This window comes from Leptopilina heterotoma, unplaced genomic scaffold (genome assembly GCF_015476425.1).
Source record: "Leptopilina heterotoma isolate Lh14 unplaced genomic scaffold, ASM1547642v1 Lhet_53, whole genome shotgun sequence".
NCBI classification, from domain to species: Eukaryota; Metazoa; Arthropoda; class Insecta; order Hymenoptera; family Figitidae; genus Leptopilina; species Leptopilina heterotoma.
In genome coordinates this window covers 1,443,810-1,463,267 of record NW_025111115.1, presented here as the reverse complement: position 1 = coordinate 1,463,267, position 19,458 = coordinate 1,443,810, and the positions used below count along the sequence as shown (strand labels likewise).

Genomic DNA, 19,458 nt, shown 5'->3' with positions numbered 1-19,458 from the left:
AAAAATCCTCGAAAAACAACCAAAAAATTGTTTAAATGATAATATAGATAACGATTATGAAAAGAAATAATAAATAAAGTATTCTGTGAAAAAAATGTAAAAAATTTGACGTTTCTTATCTGTCGATATAAAGGGTATTAGATAGAGAGTCAAGAGGGTTAGAAAAACTGGTTGAAAAATGTCTTTGATGATGAAAAGATCGATTACGTCATATCCCTTTGTTTTTCGCCCCCTGTTGTTTTTGCATGAAGCGTTATAGAGAAATTGGATTTTCTAGATAGTAAAATAGTTATCGATTAGCACTCTTGTTTGGGCGTGGATTTAGAGGATTGAATTATCTCGTTATCACGCCAAGTCTTTTATTATGCATAAGACTTGAAATTCTTCTTGTTTGACAAAGGCTTATACAAAGGTATATATATATGACAATGTGTAAATTTTAATTCCTTCGATCGTTGTAAAATTGACCTATATTGCGAGGGTAGAAAAATAAAAATGATTAAGATTGTTTAATTATTATTATATGATAATCCACGTGAATGTAATGAAGCTGCGAGACAAAATGTAGAAGTGTCGGCTTCCGTTTATTGATTTCGGCCTAGAGCCGGTTAGCTACGACTATACGTTGAATGTGGGCCATGCTGTGTTATACTGCAATGAATATATAGATATCTATGTATATTAAACATGAATCCACAGTGCTTATATTGCCCTTACACTTTTCTATTCACGATATGGTTGCTTGTATGTGTGTACAAGTCTTGATATTCACCAAAGGAATAAAATATCTTTCCCAGTTCTCATACAAGGATATTTTCAAGCAGAAATCTCTTTTAGAAAATTGAGTCTTGAGAGCTGCTGAAAACTTTACTTCATCCATGAAAAATACTCTTTCCTACTCAGTTTACCTTCTCAGGGTTCAGTTTTAATCCTTTATTTCTCATTTCTGTGTAGTTTTTGCATTATTTCGTAGTCTATTACCCCTCCGGTATTTTCCTCTTTTTAGCTTTCTTTTTCCTCTCTACGTTTTATAAAAACTATTCTTTACATTGAAAAATAATGTCGCACCATTAGAATTAATAATAAATAATAATGAATAGTAATAATACAATTAAAAATGATTTTTAATTATTATTTAATTCCGTAGGTATATTAAAATTTTTCAAAATATTCAAATTCAATAATTTGTAAGAATATTTTTTATAAAACATGAAGATACCAATCACTCCGAGTCTGGCTGGCAATCTGGTTTCACTGGCTTAAATTTTGATTTAATGAATAATTATTTTTTGAAAAATAAAAATTTTTGAATCTGATTTTTTGTATGGAAGGAATTTTTTTTATATTAAATTCTTATTATTTTATAGATAATCTCTATTTAATGGAACTGAAATCAGACCCTCTGCATGTTCTCTCTCATTTCTCTCTAGTTCATTGAATTTTCATTTAAGAGAAGTTTCGGTTTAATAGAATATATATATATATATATATATAAGAGAATTTACATTCAATACAATTTCCATAAAATAGATTTTCAATTTAACAGAATTACTCTTCGATTTAAATTTTTCACTGTGGTTGGAATATTTATTTAATATAGAACTTTTAATTAATTTACTTCAGATTTGGCAAAGGGAGAATTTTTTTATTGAAATTTTTGTTGGAACAATTTTTTTTTTATTTTGTTAATAGGAGTGATACATTTTGTGAGAGAATTTCTAAGATAGGAATTTTTAATTGACAGGATTCTCTTTTTATTGCTGTGCTTTAACTCTAGACAGTAAAGAATTAACTGTTATGTAAGATAAGGCTGAAATTAATTGAGTCTTGAAAATAAAGGTTTTTGTAAAGTTCAATTTTTGTGAAAGAAAAATGTTTATATATCTGATTTTATATACAAAGTACATGGATTAAAATAAGATTTACTTGTGAAGAATTTTTATGTATTTAATATAGAATTCTTAAAAAGGAAACTTTCGTTTAACACTAAAATATTTTATATAAGACTTTGAAACGATAGTTGAATTTTAAGACTGAAAGATAGTCTTAATGTAAGATAAAACATTATTTCAAGACAGCGTGTGATGAATTCAGGTAATTAAAAACTACAGAAAGTAAAGTAAAAGTCAAGAAAGCATTTGCTTTTAACAGGCTATCAAATAGTAAGGGTGTTGTAAATTACTAACTGCCAGAATGTAATAAAACACGTAATTTGTCACTTTTCACTTCTCAAGAGTTCTATTATATTTTGTGTCGAAAAAGCCCTTCGTAATTGGCAAATACCCAGGCGCAGTGCGGCAGATGGCTCTATAGTCATTTTTATTCATTATCTGATTAAAAAGAAAAGGAAAAAATAATTCCATTAACATAATACTATACTTTTCATCCAAGGTGCAATTGTATAATAAATTATAATACGCACGTAAAAACATTTCCTGCCACAAGCACATTATAACTATTCAAATAAATTTATATTGTTATTACTGAAGAATAATTCTAAATCACTTAAGGAAAAGTCTAAGTGAACTGTTTTTCTTTTTTTTAGTAAACTAGAACCGAAAAATCAATTTGAAAACTAATAAAAATAATTAAAAGTAATGAACGAGAAATAAAATAAATAAAAAATAAAAATCATGAATCTAAATATTTGAGTAACTACTCATTGGTTATATTGCAATCATTGTAATTACAGTGATTATATGACATGCAAATTCTCCTCGTATTCCAACTTCAAACTTCCATCTAAATAATAGAAAGATTCTAACAAGCAATTAAAATATGGTAATTACTTTATCAGATATCAAATCTTGATAGAAAAAAATACAATTTTTTTATTGAATTTTGCAAATGGAATATAAAATAAAAATTTCCTTAAAAGTCTATTATTAAAATAGAAAATTTCTGCGTAAAATCTATTTTTAAAACAGCAAAATTTACTATATTGAACTGAAATTTGATACTGTAGAATTTTTATTTAGGCGAAAAGTTTTCAAGGTTTTTGTGTGGCAAATTCAAGGAACAATTTAACAATTTAACGAAAATTCAAGGATTTTAAAAAGTCTTTGAAATGAATTCTTTCGAGGTGGAACTGGAAATCAAAACTACTCATGATTTAATTACTAGATAGTTTAGTGGTTAGACATTCCAAAGTCTTTTCTTAACTATTTTTATTTACATCATTTCTTGAAAAATCGAAATTAAAAAATGCACAGGCGCGAAGAATTGAACTTCGGACCGTTATTGTTGAGAGTCGGTTACCGTGATCATTGAGCCATGTCACTTGATGACTATGAGTTGGAAATTTTAACAAAAATTTAAATTAGAAAATTTTAAAATTCTATTATTTTTTAAAATTGCTAATTTTATTTAAAAAAAAGGTAGTAAGAAGTTAGTTATTGTTGTTAGTTAATTATCATAAATGACAAATTTATTATTTGAAAGAAAAAAAATTGATTTTATTAGAATTATTTTTCTGCGAATGTGTACGGTAGTTAGATAACAATTAAGCGTAAGAAAACATTAAAACATTGAGAAAAAATGTTGAGAAACATTGAAAAAAGTTTGAATTGAGAAAAAAGTTGGAACAAAAGAACGAAAAAAGAAAGCAGGATGCAACTCAGGTGTTGTTAATTTCTTTTTAGTGTTGCAACAGCCAAGAAGTTTAACTGTGAGTGAAGAAATTCGGGCATGAATTTTAATTAAATTAAGTCATTAAATTTAAATTAACAAAATTTATTTCATTCAAATAACGGAATAGTTGTCTACTATCTAATATTTATATTCAAATATAAATATTTTTATCAAATTTTTGTTTCAATCAATTAAATGGATATTTGCTTAAAAATACTCACATTATTGGTTAAAATATAAATTATTTGATTTAAAAAATATTGAATAGAAATATTGAATTAAATTTGATCTAAGTAAATATTTATTACAATTGGGTATATTGATGAAATACATTTTTTTAGTGTAATAATTTTATTATTATTATTATTATTATTATTATTATTATTAAAATAGTACGAATGTTTAAATTTATTATTATTTTTATTGTTATTAATGTCCAGTTTGATTAGATTAATTATACATTAATTATTAGGCGACTAATTGGTCAATTTATCGGGACAAAATATTTTGTTTCTATTGGCATAATAATTGTTATCATTTAGATCATTTATGCGAAACATAATTGACCTTTAACTTGACGGTTAATTACAACAAACAAAGATGTAAATTAAATTTTTTTTAAAGGGTCAAATTGTTTATTTTTTAATTATGATTTGACGTGTCGATAGAAAAACACCTTATGACCCACATCCTTATCAGAAGGTTTCTTTTTTTTATATTTTTCAACGTTAGATGTTAATTTTTTATTCATCAAGAAAAATTATTTTCTTTTTGCAATAAATTAATAATTAAATTAATTTTTGAATAATTACCTCTATTATTGAGTCTTGTTGCATGTTATTTGTGCTATCTTGATTGTAAAATGCTAAGACGACAAGTACCAAAATTCCTACGACCACGATTGTCCTACGAATTCCCATAAGGATATGACGTCGTGGTGTCATCTTTTCCCTGGGAATAATTTTCCTTCGGTATTCATATCGGACTGAAACAATTGCGAGAAATCTTTTGGTAAATATTTGTTGAGATAAAATTTGTCTTTTTTCGTTGTTGTTTTAGAAGAAGAACAAACGACAATTGACAAATAAAATAAAAATAAAAGTGAGAAGTACTCACTTTTATTTTTATTTTATTTGTCAATTGTCAGTTGTTTACGAAATTTGTATCAGCTATATATTTCCATTTTATTTTCTAAATTGAATTGAATATTATATATTTGTAATTTTTGATTCTGAGTTCATTATTGTCAGTCAATTTTTTATTATATTAATGTTTATTATTGATGTAATCAAATTGATTTCATGACGCTTTGTAAATTTACAAAATTGGATTATCCATCAAGTTTCCATTTCAATTTAATATTAATATTAATATTATTATTATTATCATTATCATTGTTTATTATATTATTATTGATTCACATATACATTGGAGGGCACAAAAATGTACAGAATTTTTTTTTACTTTGCTGAAATTTAGAAGGTTTTTGAAATCAAAAACTTGAAAGAAACTTGAAAAAAATGTTTCTTTTAAAATTATTGTCTAAAAACGTTCTGATTTCTGAATTTTAACCACATTTTTTCTTTTTCAAATTGATTTAAAGAAATATTAAAAAATAATTATTCCCGAGTTTATTTTAGTTTTTGCAATTCATATTTTAAAAGTCTGAAAGTTTCTTCTTTTAATGTGAGTTTTAAATTTCTGTTAAATTCTATAATTTATTTGATTTTCCAAGAAATTTAACTGCAGCCATTTTTCAAGTTATTCTATTTTTTACACTTGAATGGAACTTAAAAAAGAGGAATTTACAGTTATTTAACTATTGAATTGGAAAATTACAATTTTGAAATGCTTGACTGTGTATTGAATACTGTAATAGAAAATCTATATAAATATAAAAAGACTGTGACATTAAGAATAATTATTTTCTTTTTTGTTGTGTAATAAATCTTGCATTTTTTTTGCATTCTATTTCGGAAAATAAGATGATTCTTAGGTGTCGTTAATGTCTCTAAGTATACATATAGTAAACATAAATGAGCAATAACCTAGTTTAGGATTCTATTATTGTTTCTAGTTTTCATAGAAAAGTGATACTTGATATCACCTGCACTAGATATTTCCTTGTAATTATAATATTTAATTAAATAAAAGAAACATTTCTATAAAACAAAACAAACAAAAAGTAAAAAATTATTGTATTAAAATAGTAACATGGTAATAGTCGAATGCATTTTAAATTATTAATAATAATATTTTCTCTTTATTTATATATTTATTATGATGTGAATGTGAAAAATATAACAATGAAAATTTCTGGTGTTTATATTGTTAATAAATAAACTATAATTTAGCAATAAATTTATTATTTATTATATAGTAAAAATAGCAGTTTGCAAATTGAAATTTAATTCTTTAGCCTCAATTAGTAGATAAATAATTTGAATAAACCATAATTGAGAGCTCTTACCGTTCTAATTGTGGTTGTTAAATTATTTATTGAATAAATTATTATTATTAGTCTCTATCAAATTGGTTATTTTTATTTTTAAGTAATAATTAAAATACAATAATAATAATAATGATAATAATAATAATAATAATAATAATAATAATAATAATAATAATAATAATAATAATAATATTATTTGTCCAAAAATATTTTCTAAATTAAATTAAAATAATAATAATAATAATAATAATAATAATAAAAAATAGTATTGCTACAAAATAATAGTAGAAGACTTAACAATAATAAAGGAAAAGTTAATAATAAAATGTTAATTAAGTAGTTTATCAATTAAAATTAAGCAATTAAGAGATTTAATTAAACTAAAGAGTTTGGATTATGAGAGTTTACAGCAGTCCACAATTATAATATTATATACGTTTTTTTAAAGAAAATAATTAAAACACCTTTATTGTAAAAGCAAATGAAATTATCCATTAATTAAAAAAAATGTTTCTATTATATAATTACCCAGTTTCAACAAAGTTTTAATTTCATTTTGTTGGAAATTTTCAGTGATAACGAGATATCTCATTTGAAATATTTAAGACAAGTTCCCGTAAAAACAATTTTATTTCCAGTTTCCACGCTCTCAAGCATAAACCTTATTGTTAATTGTCTAGACGACTAATATATACTTAAAAGATTATTCAATACTTGAAAATTTCTGTTATAATTATTATATACATAGGTATACATATTGCAGAAAGGAAAAGATTTATATCAGTTTATTTCTTAATAGGATGACAAAAGTTAGTTTACAAAACCTGAATAATTAATTTCATATTTTTGTATTAAGTTTTTAATTAATAAAATTAAATAATGTTCTAGACGGCTAATTAAAATGATTATTAGATTTTGTCCACCTCTTTACTGAAATTAATTATTGACATCAATTTAATAGAGGAAATTTAATATTATTAATTACTGAACTAAATAATTTATGACACACTTTTTGTTTTTACGTGAAATAAAATAAAATATATTTACATAATTATAATTTATATAATTTATAATTTATAATTCAAATAATAATAATAATTGCAATCATAAAAAAATTTGTTTCAAACAACTGAATTTTAGTTTAGGCAACCGAATAAATATGTTGCTATAAAAAATATTAACCAAATCAATTAGCAATTTTTTTTTAATTGAACAAATTTTTTCTTTGGACGCACAAAACTTATTACATTGAAACAATTCACTGAGAAAACGATTTATTTGATTCAAAGATATTTTGTTTAAATCAAACTTAAAATATCTTTGCTATACAGCGAGCTATACAGTCAAACATATTTACTCTCTAAATCTGAATCAGTGAAATTCCCCCGAAAATCATTGAAATTTGACTGAGAATCAGTGACTCTATTCTCGCGATTTCAATCAGTGGAATTTCACTGAAAATCAGTTAAAAATGATTGAAATTTCAGTCATTTTCCACTCATTCGACAATTAAAAAACTACTGAAAATTTCAGTTATTTTTTAATTGGCCAATCAATGAAAAATGACTGAAATTTCAATCATTTTTAACTGATCTTTAGTGAAATTTCACTGATTCAAATCGCGAGAATAGAGTCACTCAGTCAAATTTCACTGATTCAGTTTTAGAGAGTAAGTTTAATTGAAACATATTTTTTGGTTCATTTAACGAAATAATATATTTAATTCAAACATAAGTTATGGTTCATTTTAAATTATTTATAATCAACTTTTGAGTTTGAATCAAACATAAAATTTTTTAACATAATTTTTGTTTAAATCGAAACAGAAAATATGTTTGAATTGAACATAATTATTCAAACAAATAATATTTTTGAATCAAAGCAGTAGATTTTTTCTATATATTGTGATTAAGCTTGCAAACTAATTTCAATTAAACAAAATCACTTAAAATTATTTTTCTATTTGAATGAAGAATGTTGTCTCCCTGGGTTTCTCAGTGAAATGTTTATTTAAATCAAATAAATTTCTATTCAGGTTATAGAAATTGTATTTAAATTAACTTAAAAATAAGGTTTGTAAAATAAAATAAAATAAAGTATTTGATTCAAAAATAATGTTTTTCTGAGTGTGAAATAAGCTTTTTAGTGTAAAATTAAATAAATGATTTATTATTCTTTATTATACTTATCATGTTTTATCATTTTTTGTCCATTGACAGAATAAGAATAGACTTATAGAATTAAATTATTATAACTGAAAATATAAAATGAAAACTTATTTCAAGTGGAAATTAATAATTCTGAGTTAATTTTTGATTGATTAAATAATTATTAAATGATCGAAAGTATTGGTATAATTTATTTAAATTTATTCTACTAATTAGAAATTATGTACCATGCATGTAGAGTTGATGCCTTTCGGCTTTGAATTGATTTATTTATTATCAGTTAATTAATAATTTAATTAATAACATCTGAATTTTTAGTTTGGAAAATTAGTGTTTGATTATCGAATGATCTTGATGTAGAACATATCCCAGACAATTTCCATCTTTTGTTGTTTAATGGAAGAAAGTATTTTTTTTCAAGTAGTAGGAAAATCGAAGTGGCTTGGTTTATTCATGAAAAGGTCATTAGAAGACTTATTTGAACATTCTTATGTGTATAGCGAGAAGTGCAATTGTCGGTTGGCTAACAATAAGTGAAAAGGGAATTTATTCATTTTAAATACCTTCTCCGGACATACGTCTCAAGGGAAGTCACTGATGGCTCATTTAATCTGTCAGCGCCTGAGATGATGCTGAATGTTTGCTGAAAGAAACTGTGAAGAAAATGCACTTTTTGTTCTCGTGTTTGATTGTCTGTTGCACAGTTGAACAGGTTTAACATGAACCACGTTAAGCTTGGAGAAATTATCGTTAGGGTGGACACGTGTTTGTGAGCCTATCATTGGCGAGTGCAATGACAAGTGGAGGAACTGAACGCTCACGGTGGCATCGTACAGATAACTGAGGACGCCCGGCGCTCCAAAGGCGCCGCGACGCTGCGTTGTAGGTGCTGGAGATACTCGCTAACTGTCCACATTGCTCCCTTTCTGTCCGTCATCATTTCAAAGAGTTTTTCTCAGGTCGATCCATCGCTGGCCATTCCTGGCGCAAGCGCATCTCTTTATTCTCTTTTTTAGAGCTTGTATAGTTGCTAAAGCCAAAGCTCTCCTTCGTGCATGTGCAATTCTTCGCACGGATGTCTAGACTCTCTCTCTTTCCCTCTCCTTTCTCTCTCTTTTCTCACGGTGTCGTGTTCGATTTGTTTTACCCGTTTTAACTTATCAAAATTCTTCGAGAAATATGAATTTGCATTTTCTCTTCGTTGTCTGTAATTTCCTATTCTTCATAATAATAAACCTGTTCCTTTTTCCTCGAGAGGATTTGCTCTGGGCAAAGAGTTTGGTTTTGACAACAAAACGTTTGATAGGTTGTAGGTAATTGAGATTTTTTCGGTGGCAATTGTCCCAAAAGTTGACCTAACAAACAGCTCTTTTTTTCTTACTGATTGTATCAATCAAAGTTTGATCTGTTTCAATAAAATTTGCAGGATTGCTACTCAACCTGAAAAGCTGGAAATGTTAGGAAATTTTATAAACCTTGAAAAAACCTGGAAAAGTCAGGGAATTTTGATCGAAATCCTGGAAAATTGTTGTCTTCTAAAGTTTATTCTTGAAATCTAATTTCATTTAAATATTTCAAAATTAATTCAATTTTAAAAGAATTGTGTTTACAATTTTCATAAGTATGAACTTCAAAAGATTTTGATTTAAAATTTTGTAAAATTTCAATTTTAAATGAATTTAATTAGAAATATAAAAAAGACTTAGATTTCAAAAAAATTTTTTAAACTAAAATTTTTCTGAAATTAGTTAAATTTTTTAATATATATTTAACTGATTATTAAAAATAATGAATTTATAGAAGAATTTTAGGTATCCGGTCATTTTCCCGAATCCAGAAACCCGAAAGACAATATCCCGAAAATCAAATTTCCCGAAAATCTAAACCCCCGAATACCTTTCTCCCGAAGACCATTATCCCGAAGGTCTATAAACCCGAAAGAAATTTTATTAAAAAATCAATGAAATCTATTTATTATTAATTTATTAAAAGGGTAAACATAAAGAATATTATAAAAAGGGTAAACATACAAAAGTATAATATAAAATATAAAAATTATAAAATAATATAAAATAAAAAAACATACAAAAGTATAATATAAAATATAAAAATTATAAAATAATATAAAATAAAATAGCGAAAGATGTGAAATGAAACCAATAATTTAAACAGCAATGTAGTACGATAAAGTTTTTAAAAATTCTATCTCCTGATTATTGCGATGATATTCAGGGTATTTCAAAACAATCCCTCGTAGTCTTTTTTGTGTCGTAATCCACTTTTTTTTTGGCGCAGCTCTTACTGCTCTTCCCAAGCTAAGTTCAACAATTGTTATATCAATATCCGCTTGTTCCCTTTGGATTTCAGTTAATAAAGAGTATAGGTCAGGGTGATGTTTCCCAATCACTATGCAAAATCTATTGTGCCATCCTTCACTGTTGTTGTTCGGCACATGAATTTAAAATCCCTTGCTCGAAATCTGTCATTATCTTCGCAGGAGATCCATCAATGTGGTATTCTTGAGCTGCGGTTTTTACGGCAGTCAAAACAGCACTATATTGTGCTGATTCTTTTGATGACAGCAATGCATAGACTAATGGTAAAGCAACATCGGTATTATACTCCTCGTCCTCAATATCTCCCACATTTTTTTTTACCATTCCAAGTATTGTAAAAACTTGTGTGAAGATGTTTGGCGAAACCTTGAAAGTTCCGTCCAGAAACCAAGTGGAACTTTGGAACAACAGTTCTAAATTTCGTCGCGTGCTAAAAACGAGGACCCTCGAATCACGATCTTCAGAGGATTCAATTGAATCATAAATTAAGAAAGTACATGTCTTTCCTCGCACCTTTACGCAATCCCAATATGTTTTACCTTTCAGACGTCTCGATCGCTGATATATGAATCCTCCCAGTATCAATTTTGTTCCCAAATTTATTGGAGTATCCATGTTTTTAATTGTAAATGAATATAAAAAATGAATTAAAAAATGAATTAAAAAATGAATATAAAAAATGTCACGTTACAATATTAATTGCGTTTAAAAACAATTAAACAGTTTCCATGGTAACATGCAATTTCTTTTATTTTTCGAAAATTATTTTATTAATAAGAAAAAAAAATACTTTTCGGGAAATTCGCGTTTAGGGAAAATAGTTTTCGGGAAATTCGCGTTTAGGGAAAGTATTTTTCGGGAAATTCGCGTTTAGGGAAAATAGTTTTCGGAAATTCGGCTTCGGGATAATGGTCTTCGGGAAAAAGGTATTCGGGAGTTTATATTTTCGGGAAATTTGATTTTCGGGATATTGTCTTTCGGGTTTCTGGATTCGGGAAAATGACCGGGAATCGAATTTTAGTTAAAAACACTTAAACAAATTGAATTTTGAAGCAAATAAAAATAATTGCAGAAATTGTCGTAGAATTTTCTAATAAATATTGATTCAAAAATGAATTCCAAATTAAAATCTTTGAAAATTTGAACTTTTCATACTTTTAATTAATAATTATACAGAATTAATTTTTTCTCAATGAGTTTAATGGAATTTTTTTTTAATTATTTGAAGTTTTTAATTTCTAATATATTTAATTAAAGAATGTCAGAATAATCGAAATTTCGTTAAATTAAATTGTAAACAAAAGAATTTGAAAATTCACAAAGAACTTTTAAAAAAATTAAAAAAAAATGAAGAATTTTAGTTTAAAATTTTAGAAATGAATATTCGTAATGATGAAAATAATTTTTGAAAAAGTTACAGTAACAAAGTAGCAAGTTTTAATTATTATAAAACATGAAGATATCGATCACTCCGAGTCTTCGACTCGGAGTGATCGATATCTTCATATTTTATAATAATATTTTTATGTTATTGAATTTCGAATTAAAAATAAAAATAAAGTTATTGATGTTTATTTAATTAATTTAATTAATTTAATTATTTAATTATAGAAAAAAATTGTTGGCGATAAATAAACTTAGGATAGTTATAGCTACATTGAGACAAATAGAGTAATTGAACAAAAACTTTTTGTACCAATTGACAAAAAATATTTTTTACCTAAAAACTTTTCTATCTAGAAGAAAATGATTTCAATTTGTAAATATCATTAGAAACTTTGCTTCAAAATATGAAATAGAAACTTCTTTGTTGACTCAACAAAAGAGTTTTTCGTGTTTAACTAGTTGAAAAGTTGTTGAAAATGTTAGTCTTAATAAGGAAGTTTTGCAATTTGGCACAAACTGCCTGAAAATTGTGAACTGATTAAAAAACCTTATCAATTTTTTAATAACTATTCTATTGTTATTATTATTTATGTTAGAAAAAAATAATTCTTTTCGAGTCAAATAAAAAGAGAATTATTATAATAACTATTATAATATTTTTTTTTTGAAAATTAAAACTGGAAAAAAGGTTTTTAATATTATTTATTACTATTATTATTATTATTATTATAATTTTTATTTTTAATATCTTTATTATTATATTGAATTAGCTTATTGATTTTTCGAGTTGACTGTTTAATTTATAATTAGTTTTTTTTCATTGCTTGTTGAAGTCAGTAACTGAAGACTTTTCGATATCAATTTAAAGTTTAATCGTTTACTTTTGTAATATCATATCATTCTTTCGCGGATGTGTAATTACAGCAAGCTTCTTCATAATGATATTCATGCAATTATGTTTTACTATGCTTTATATATTAGCGACGGAAATGTAACTTCACTTGCGTAACTATTCTCTTTAAACAACTTTTGTTGCATATTGTGAGAAATATCTGTATTGTGAATTGTATTATACTCGAAAAAATTGCATTTTTATTTCATTTCATATCAAAACAATATGATAAAATAATATTTTAATAGCAAATATTTTTCAATTTTTTTAAACTGGGAACAAAATTTTACAAGTTGACAGAAAAGAAAAAAAATGGACATAAATAATTAAAATTAAATGAACTAAAATCAATATGAATAATTATTTGAAATTAAGTTTATGTTTCAAGGTATAAAAAATGTTAAAAAATAAATTATACCGAGAGGATAAATTTCTCTTTTTTTTTATTTCTCCTTTCGGAAATTGAAAAATTATTCTGAATTTTTGAAACGATAAAAAATGAAATTAATCTATAAATATGAGCATGAATCCTGAATTTTTGACCTTGAATTAATGATCCTTGAACTAGACTATTTTTATACACAATATCTGACATAGTTCCTAATTCTCATATTTGTGCATGCAAAGCATATCGCATATTTTTCTTTCATAATTTTTCATTTCTGGGCACGCGATTTTTGTTTGTACTTTTCTCATTTTTTGCGTCGTAATTTATTCCATGACTCTCACGTATGTGTGTGTATATATTTTATTGTAGAGAATTTTTCTTTTTTCCAATTTTAATATGTAATTTTCATGTTGAATTTTATATTTTTGATAAAATAATTAATAACTCATTTGCATAATTATTTTTTAAAAATACGCGTTGAAAGAAATTGTGCGAGATTTAAATTTCCGCATGAATTTACTTCACTTTTATTTAATAATTTTATTAAACGGAGAAAAAGTATAATGAAAATATGAATATGAATAATAATAATAATAATAATAATAATAATAATAATAATAATAATAATAATAGTAACTGAATAATAAATGTGGAAATACTAAAATGAGTAAAAGTAGTAAAAGTATTAAAAGAGATAAAATAATAATAATAATAATGAAGAATAAAAAAAATACAGTCAGAGAAATATGATAGTAAAATGATTCTTATTGTCATCTAAAGAAAAAATATGTTGAATATTGGGAAAAAAAAATAAAAATAGTTTGTGAATTGATGCAGAAAAGTGGGTTGAAAGAAATAAGGAAATAAAAAGACAATGCAATGCTTCTGTCAAGTGATATTGATGTCACATTTTTAGAATAATGTTGGATTTTACATTTTTAGAATATGCGAAAATTATTATTTTTACGCAATTTTAATAATTCCCGGAAAACCCGGGAATAAGCCAGGAATTTTATACGAAACCGGTAATTTTTTTACCAAATTAAAAAAGCTTTATTATTTTAATTTGTTTTAAAAAAATCGCTTTTTATTTCAAGATATTTATACTCTTCTCTAAATTTAAATTAGTTAAAAATAATTAATTTGATAGTAAAAAATCAGTCACTGATTCAAATATAGTATGTAAATAAATTTTTAAAAATTATCGAATTAATAGAAATTTTGTGAAATTTAACTGAAAATAATTAAATCTGTTAAAGAATTTCATTAAAAACTTTTTAACAAATCGAATTTTCAAAGTATTTTAATTTAATAATTGATAAATAATTGAGTTTTATAAAGAGTCACATTCTAATGTATTCATGTTTCTTAGTGCGAAGATTAATAATTAAAATTTTCACTAGTTAATTTACAAAAAGATTCACACTTAAAATTTTTAATAAAATTGAATTTTTGCAAAGTTTTTTTTTGAAAATTCTGAAAAATAAGATTTTTGAAATTTTTCAATTCTATTGTTTCAAGATAATTGGATTTTTATAAATAAATAATTGAAAATTTTTGAAATAATTGAAATTTCTTTACATTCTATTAAAAATAATTAAATTTTTTTAAAGAATTTTATTTATATTTTTCGAAAATAATCAAGGGCAGTTGGTCACCGTAATTATAATTTTATTTTTAAAAATTTCTTCGCAATATATTCAATTATTTTCATAAATAGTAAAACTCATTGCAGAATTTCAATTATTTTTATTACAATTTTAATCGAATTCCTTGAAAAATGTAATTATTCTTAAAAATTTTATTAAAATTCGTTAAAAAATCCAATTATTTTTAGAAACTGTAAAAAAAATTCTTCTCAAGAATTAAATTGTTTCTATGAATAGCAAAATTCTTCAGATTTACTAAATTCTTCTGAATAAAATTTTTAAAAAAATTCTTTACAAAAATACAATTATTTTGATAAATTTCCATAAAATTCTAAAAAAACAATTCAATTATTTTCAAAAGTAATCAAATTCTTCGCAGAAATTCAATTATGTTTAAAAAATTACAAAAATTCTCGTCAAAATTTCAATTATCTTTATAAACAATTAAATTGTTCTCCACAATTCAATTATTTTCAAAAATTTTAATAAAATTCTTTCATTAATTAAATTTTTTTCCTTGAAAAATGTAATTATTCTTAAAGAATTTTATTAAAATTCGTCGAAGGAATACAGCGGTTTTCAAAAAATTTATCCAAATTCAATTATTTTCAATTAATTTAATAAAAAATCCTAAAAGAATTGAATTATTATTAAAAAAATATTTGTTATAAAATTAATTCGCAATAATTCAATTATTATTTTCAGAGAAAATAAAAAATTTTACAGGAATTCAATTATTTAAAGAAAATTTTAATTATTTTTAATACGATTTTAAAGAAATTTATCGAAGAATGCAATTATTCTCAAAACTTTTATTTAAATTTAATTATTTTCACAAATAATACAAAATTTTCTCTGGAATTTAATTATTGAAAAATTTGTAATAAAATTCTTTGTAAGAATTCAATTATTTTCTTAAACATTAAAATTCTTTAAAAAATCAATTATTTTCATAAATAATAAAATTATTTATAGGAATTCAATTATTTTGTATAAATAATAAAGCTTATTGTGGAATTTCAATTATTTTCAATACAATTTTAATCGAATTCCTCGAAAAATGTAATTATTCTTAAAAATGTTAGATATTAATAGTCGTGAAAAGAATTCAATTATTTAAAAAAAATTTTGATAAAATTCTTTATGAGAATTAAATTCTAAAAAACATTCAATTTTTGAATAAATTATTTATTTTTGTATTTTAATAATTGAATTCTCGTAGAATTTTTGAATGAAAATTGATTTAAAAATGAATTCTCCAAATTTCAATTATTTTTATAAATAATTTAATTGTTCTCCACGATTCAATTATTTTCAAAAATTTTAATAAAATTCTACGCAAACATTTGATTATTTTCATAAATAATAACATTATTTTGAAGGATTCAATTTTACAAATAGTAAAATTCTTTGCAGAAATTTAATTATGAGCAGACAAGATTATTTTAAAAAATTGAAAAAATTCTTTTTCAAATATTTGATTAAAATTATTATAAAAACATTATTTTCAAAAAATTTAAAGAAAATTGTCAAAAGAATTTAATTATTCATAAAAAATGTAATATAAATTTTGGAAGCCATTTGTAGATTTATTTATTGTTCGAAATGAAAAAAATTTAAATTTGATGGGAAAAATGACTGGGAAAAATTAGGACAAACCTGGGAATTTTTTTGAACGAAAATATTAGACACCCTGGGTGTTTTATTCAATTATTTCATTGGAAATTCATTTGATATTTAAAAATCAATATCATCTGCAAATAATTGATTTACTTTTCGTAAATTGTAAAATTTTTACTATAAATTTTTTGTTCAATTGATAAATTATTAATGAAAATTAATTTTGAAATGAAATATGAACATGTTTAAGAATAAAATTTTCATTTTTTTCCATTTTATGGATCACTATAATTGCAATATGATTTGAATAATAATATTGTCTCGCTTGTGAAATATATCTCTCGGTGTGCAGTCAGGATGATAAGTGTATTCATCCGTTTCTTGAAAATCGGGTCGTCATGTTTCCTCCATCAATCTTCATAAAATTTTGGTCGTCCATTATTCGTATTTCAGTATATTAGTAATATGTATGCTTTCGTCGAACGTGCAATCCAAGAAGTGAGAATTTTGGGGCAAGTCAACATGAAATATAAACGATTGGTAGCAATTTGATTTAACAGAGTGACAGATTTTCTACTCCGGAGAGGAAAAAAGAGAGAGATGGATAAAAGAATTTTTTTTAAAGTTAAACTGTGACATAAGCTTTCATCCAATAATTTAAAACGATGATTTAACGTTTTCAAATATTCAGAACAACGATTTAGAGAGAGATGAATAATTTTTATCTGTTGAACAAAAAAAAAATTGTTGTTTCTTTTTTATGGAAAGGAACATTATTTTTTACTTATTTAGTTTATTATATTAAAATTTTTAAAATAGTTATATTAAATTTTGTATCTGTATGTAAATTAAAATATATTCTAGATAATGAAATAAGTTTTCAAGTTAGTTGTTTATAAACTTATCAGTCTACACGTGAGCTCCAGTGGTACTTTCGCTGCATTTAACTTTAAGATATTCTCTCGGAACTGTGATTCACGCTTATTTATACAAATGGAAACCTGGTTTTCAAATTGTCAACACACCTTGTAAATTTAATTTTAATTGTAAAATAAAATACCGTAATAATTCTACTATATTATCTACCGATAATTTTTGAATCTATTTCTAAACATTGTAAACTCTGTAACTTTTCTTCACACACGAAAATTTGTTTCTTTTCAAGGGGTAGAGAGAAAGAAAATATTTTTCTTGTTGCAAAGATTTTTATCGAATGGCTAGTTACGATTTTATTATTAATTTTTAGGTGCTTGAAAGATTTGAGATTTTATGTGGCCTTAAAGGATGATAAGGAACTTCATGGGACGTCGACATTTTGGAGTCTTGCACATGACTCGATTTGGAATACGACAAATTTGATAGAACCAAATTCAAATTTAGTGGTGGCGACTGCAACATTTGATGTGCCATCTTTCGTTGGTGGCACGGCTGTTGAAGCGTCGGGTATTATTTTGTACGAGGCTGCTAAGAAACATTATCAAACAATTGTTCCGAACTTTAGTCTATCGGTGAATAATTCAATTGATGATAAATTGAGTCCTCAATTTGAAAATCAACCTGAGAACAGTATTCTCGCATTGAAAGCGGTTTCAATAGATAAAACAGTGTCATTCAATATTCAGTTTCCCGATGCTTGCGAGAGGTTCATCAATTTTTTACGAAGACACACATTCACTGAAATATTTGAGGACATACAAATAATTAAAACTGGTTCTCTCAAGTATTGTATTTTGGAAATGCTCTCCATCACACCGGATGAAATTACAGTTAGAATAGTTGTCAGGTTTGTTGAGATTTTTCAAGTTTGGTACAATATTTGGTATTTTCAGGTATTTTAGTATTAAAAATAATCACTATAAAAAATGTGTCTTGGTTTTAGTCCAATTTCGGCTATTGTCTTTATTTTAGAGAAAAATTATTTTAAGGCCTAGAGATGTTTTCTAATTTTATTTTTAACTCAAAAATGATTTAAATTTAGGAAAAACCACGTCTAAGCTGTGAGTGTTTTAAGACTTTAAAACTTTAAGACTTTAAGACTTTAAGATTTTAAAACTCCAAGACTCAATACTTTTTATAGTGATGAAATTTTGTCGAATGACTATTCCCCAGAAAATAAAAAATTATCGAGTTATCATAGGCCGCAAAATTTTAAGTTTCACACAAATATAGTTTTTTCCTCCTTATTGATTTAAATTTAAGAAAAAAAATTGTTTTCTAGGCACTTGTTTCAATTAAGTATTGTTTTGAGTCTTCTGCGGGCAGAATTTCCGGATGTTCCGAATTTCGAAACAAAGGAAAATTTAAAGGATGCAGCAGAGGTTCTTCTTGAGGAAATGCGTCTCTATTTGGCTAATGCATCTCAGGCTCAAATACAAAGAGCAAAAATCAATTCTGATTGCTGTATTCCGTAATTTTTTCCTTGAGATTTACACTAATTTATTTTTCTATTTATAATACAGATTCCTCAGAAGTTTTTTTGCAATACTATTTTTCTTTACAAATTGATTCTTTATTGTTTTTTTGTTCGATTCTTTAGATATTCTTATCAAAAACAAAGAGATGAATTTCTTTCGTTTATAAAAATGTGATTTTTTTGTCAGGAATATTTGTACCTGTAAATAAAAAAAAACGGTTGAAAATGCTTCTTTTGAGTATTGGTATTTAAATTCACTGCTTGCACTGAAAAAATTATTTGATTCAAATAATCGATTACTCGCCTACCATTTTTAATTTTGTAAAATTGATATTCGTGTAATTTAATAATTTTTATTTTTCAAATATTGGAATAAAAATTTGTATGCTTGCAGAGCTCGGATTGTACGACTTTTCCAAATTTTTTGAAAACATTAATAACTTCGTTTTTAAATAAACATTTAATTATTATTTTTCCATAGGAATTAAAATTCTTCAAAAGATTCAAATTCAAACTTTTTCGAA

At 24.5% G+C, this 19,458-nt stretch overlaps 2 protein-coding genes across 5 annotated transcripts in view; one reads left to right on the top strand and one right to left on the bottom strand.

Moving 5' to 3' along the window:
• The window catches only part of LOC122508252 (carbohydrate sulfotransferase 11), a 41,985-nt gene extending 32,793 nt beyond the window's left edge, over window positions 1-9,192 (bottom strand). Inside the window, exons 1-2 of one of the 2 annotated variants that reach the window (XM_043621504.1) lie at window positions 8,814-9,186; window positions 4,443-4,615 (exon numbers count right to left, since the gene is read on the bottom strand). In XM_043621504.1, coding sequence (XP_043477439.1) covers window positions 4,443-4,615; window positions 8,814-8,826 — 186 coding nt within the window. In that variant the 5' untranslated portion in view covers window positions 8,827-9,186. Of the gene's footprint in view, window positions 1-4,442; window positions 4,616-8,813 lie in introns of both variants that reach the window. The other variant, XM_043621506.1, reaches the window with a different exon arrangement.
• Window positions 1-19,165, top strand: part of LOC122508251 — a 54,181-nt gene extending 35,016 nt beyond the window's left edge. For all 3 annotated transcript variants that reach the window (XM_043621501.1, XM_043621502.1, XM_043621503.1), the window contains exons 4-5: window positions 17,768-18,304; window positions 18,740-19,165. In XM_043621501.1, coding sequence (XP_043477436.1) covers window positions 17,768-18,304; window positions 18,740-18,932 — 730 coding nt within the window. In that variant the 3' untranslated portion in view covers window positions 18,933-19,165. The remainder of the gene's footprint in view (window positions 1-17,767; window positions 18,305-18,739) is intronic.
• Window positions 19,166-19,458: the final 293 nt, after the last annotated feature.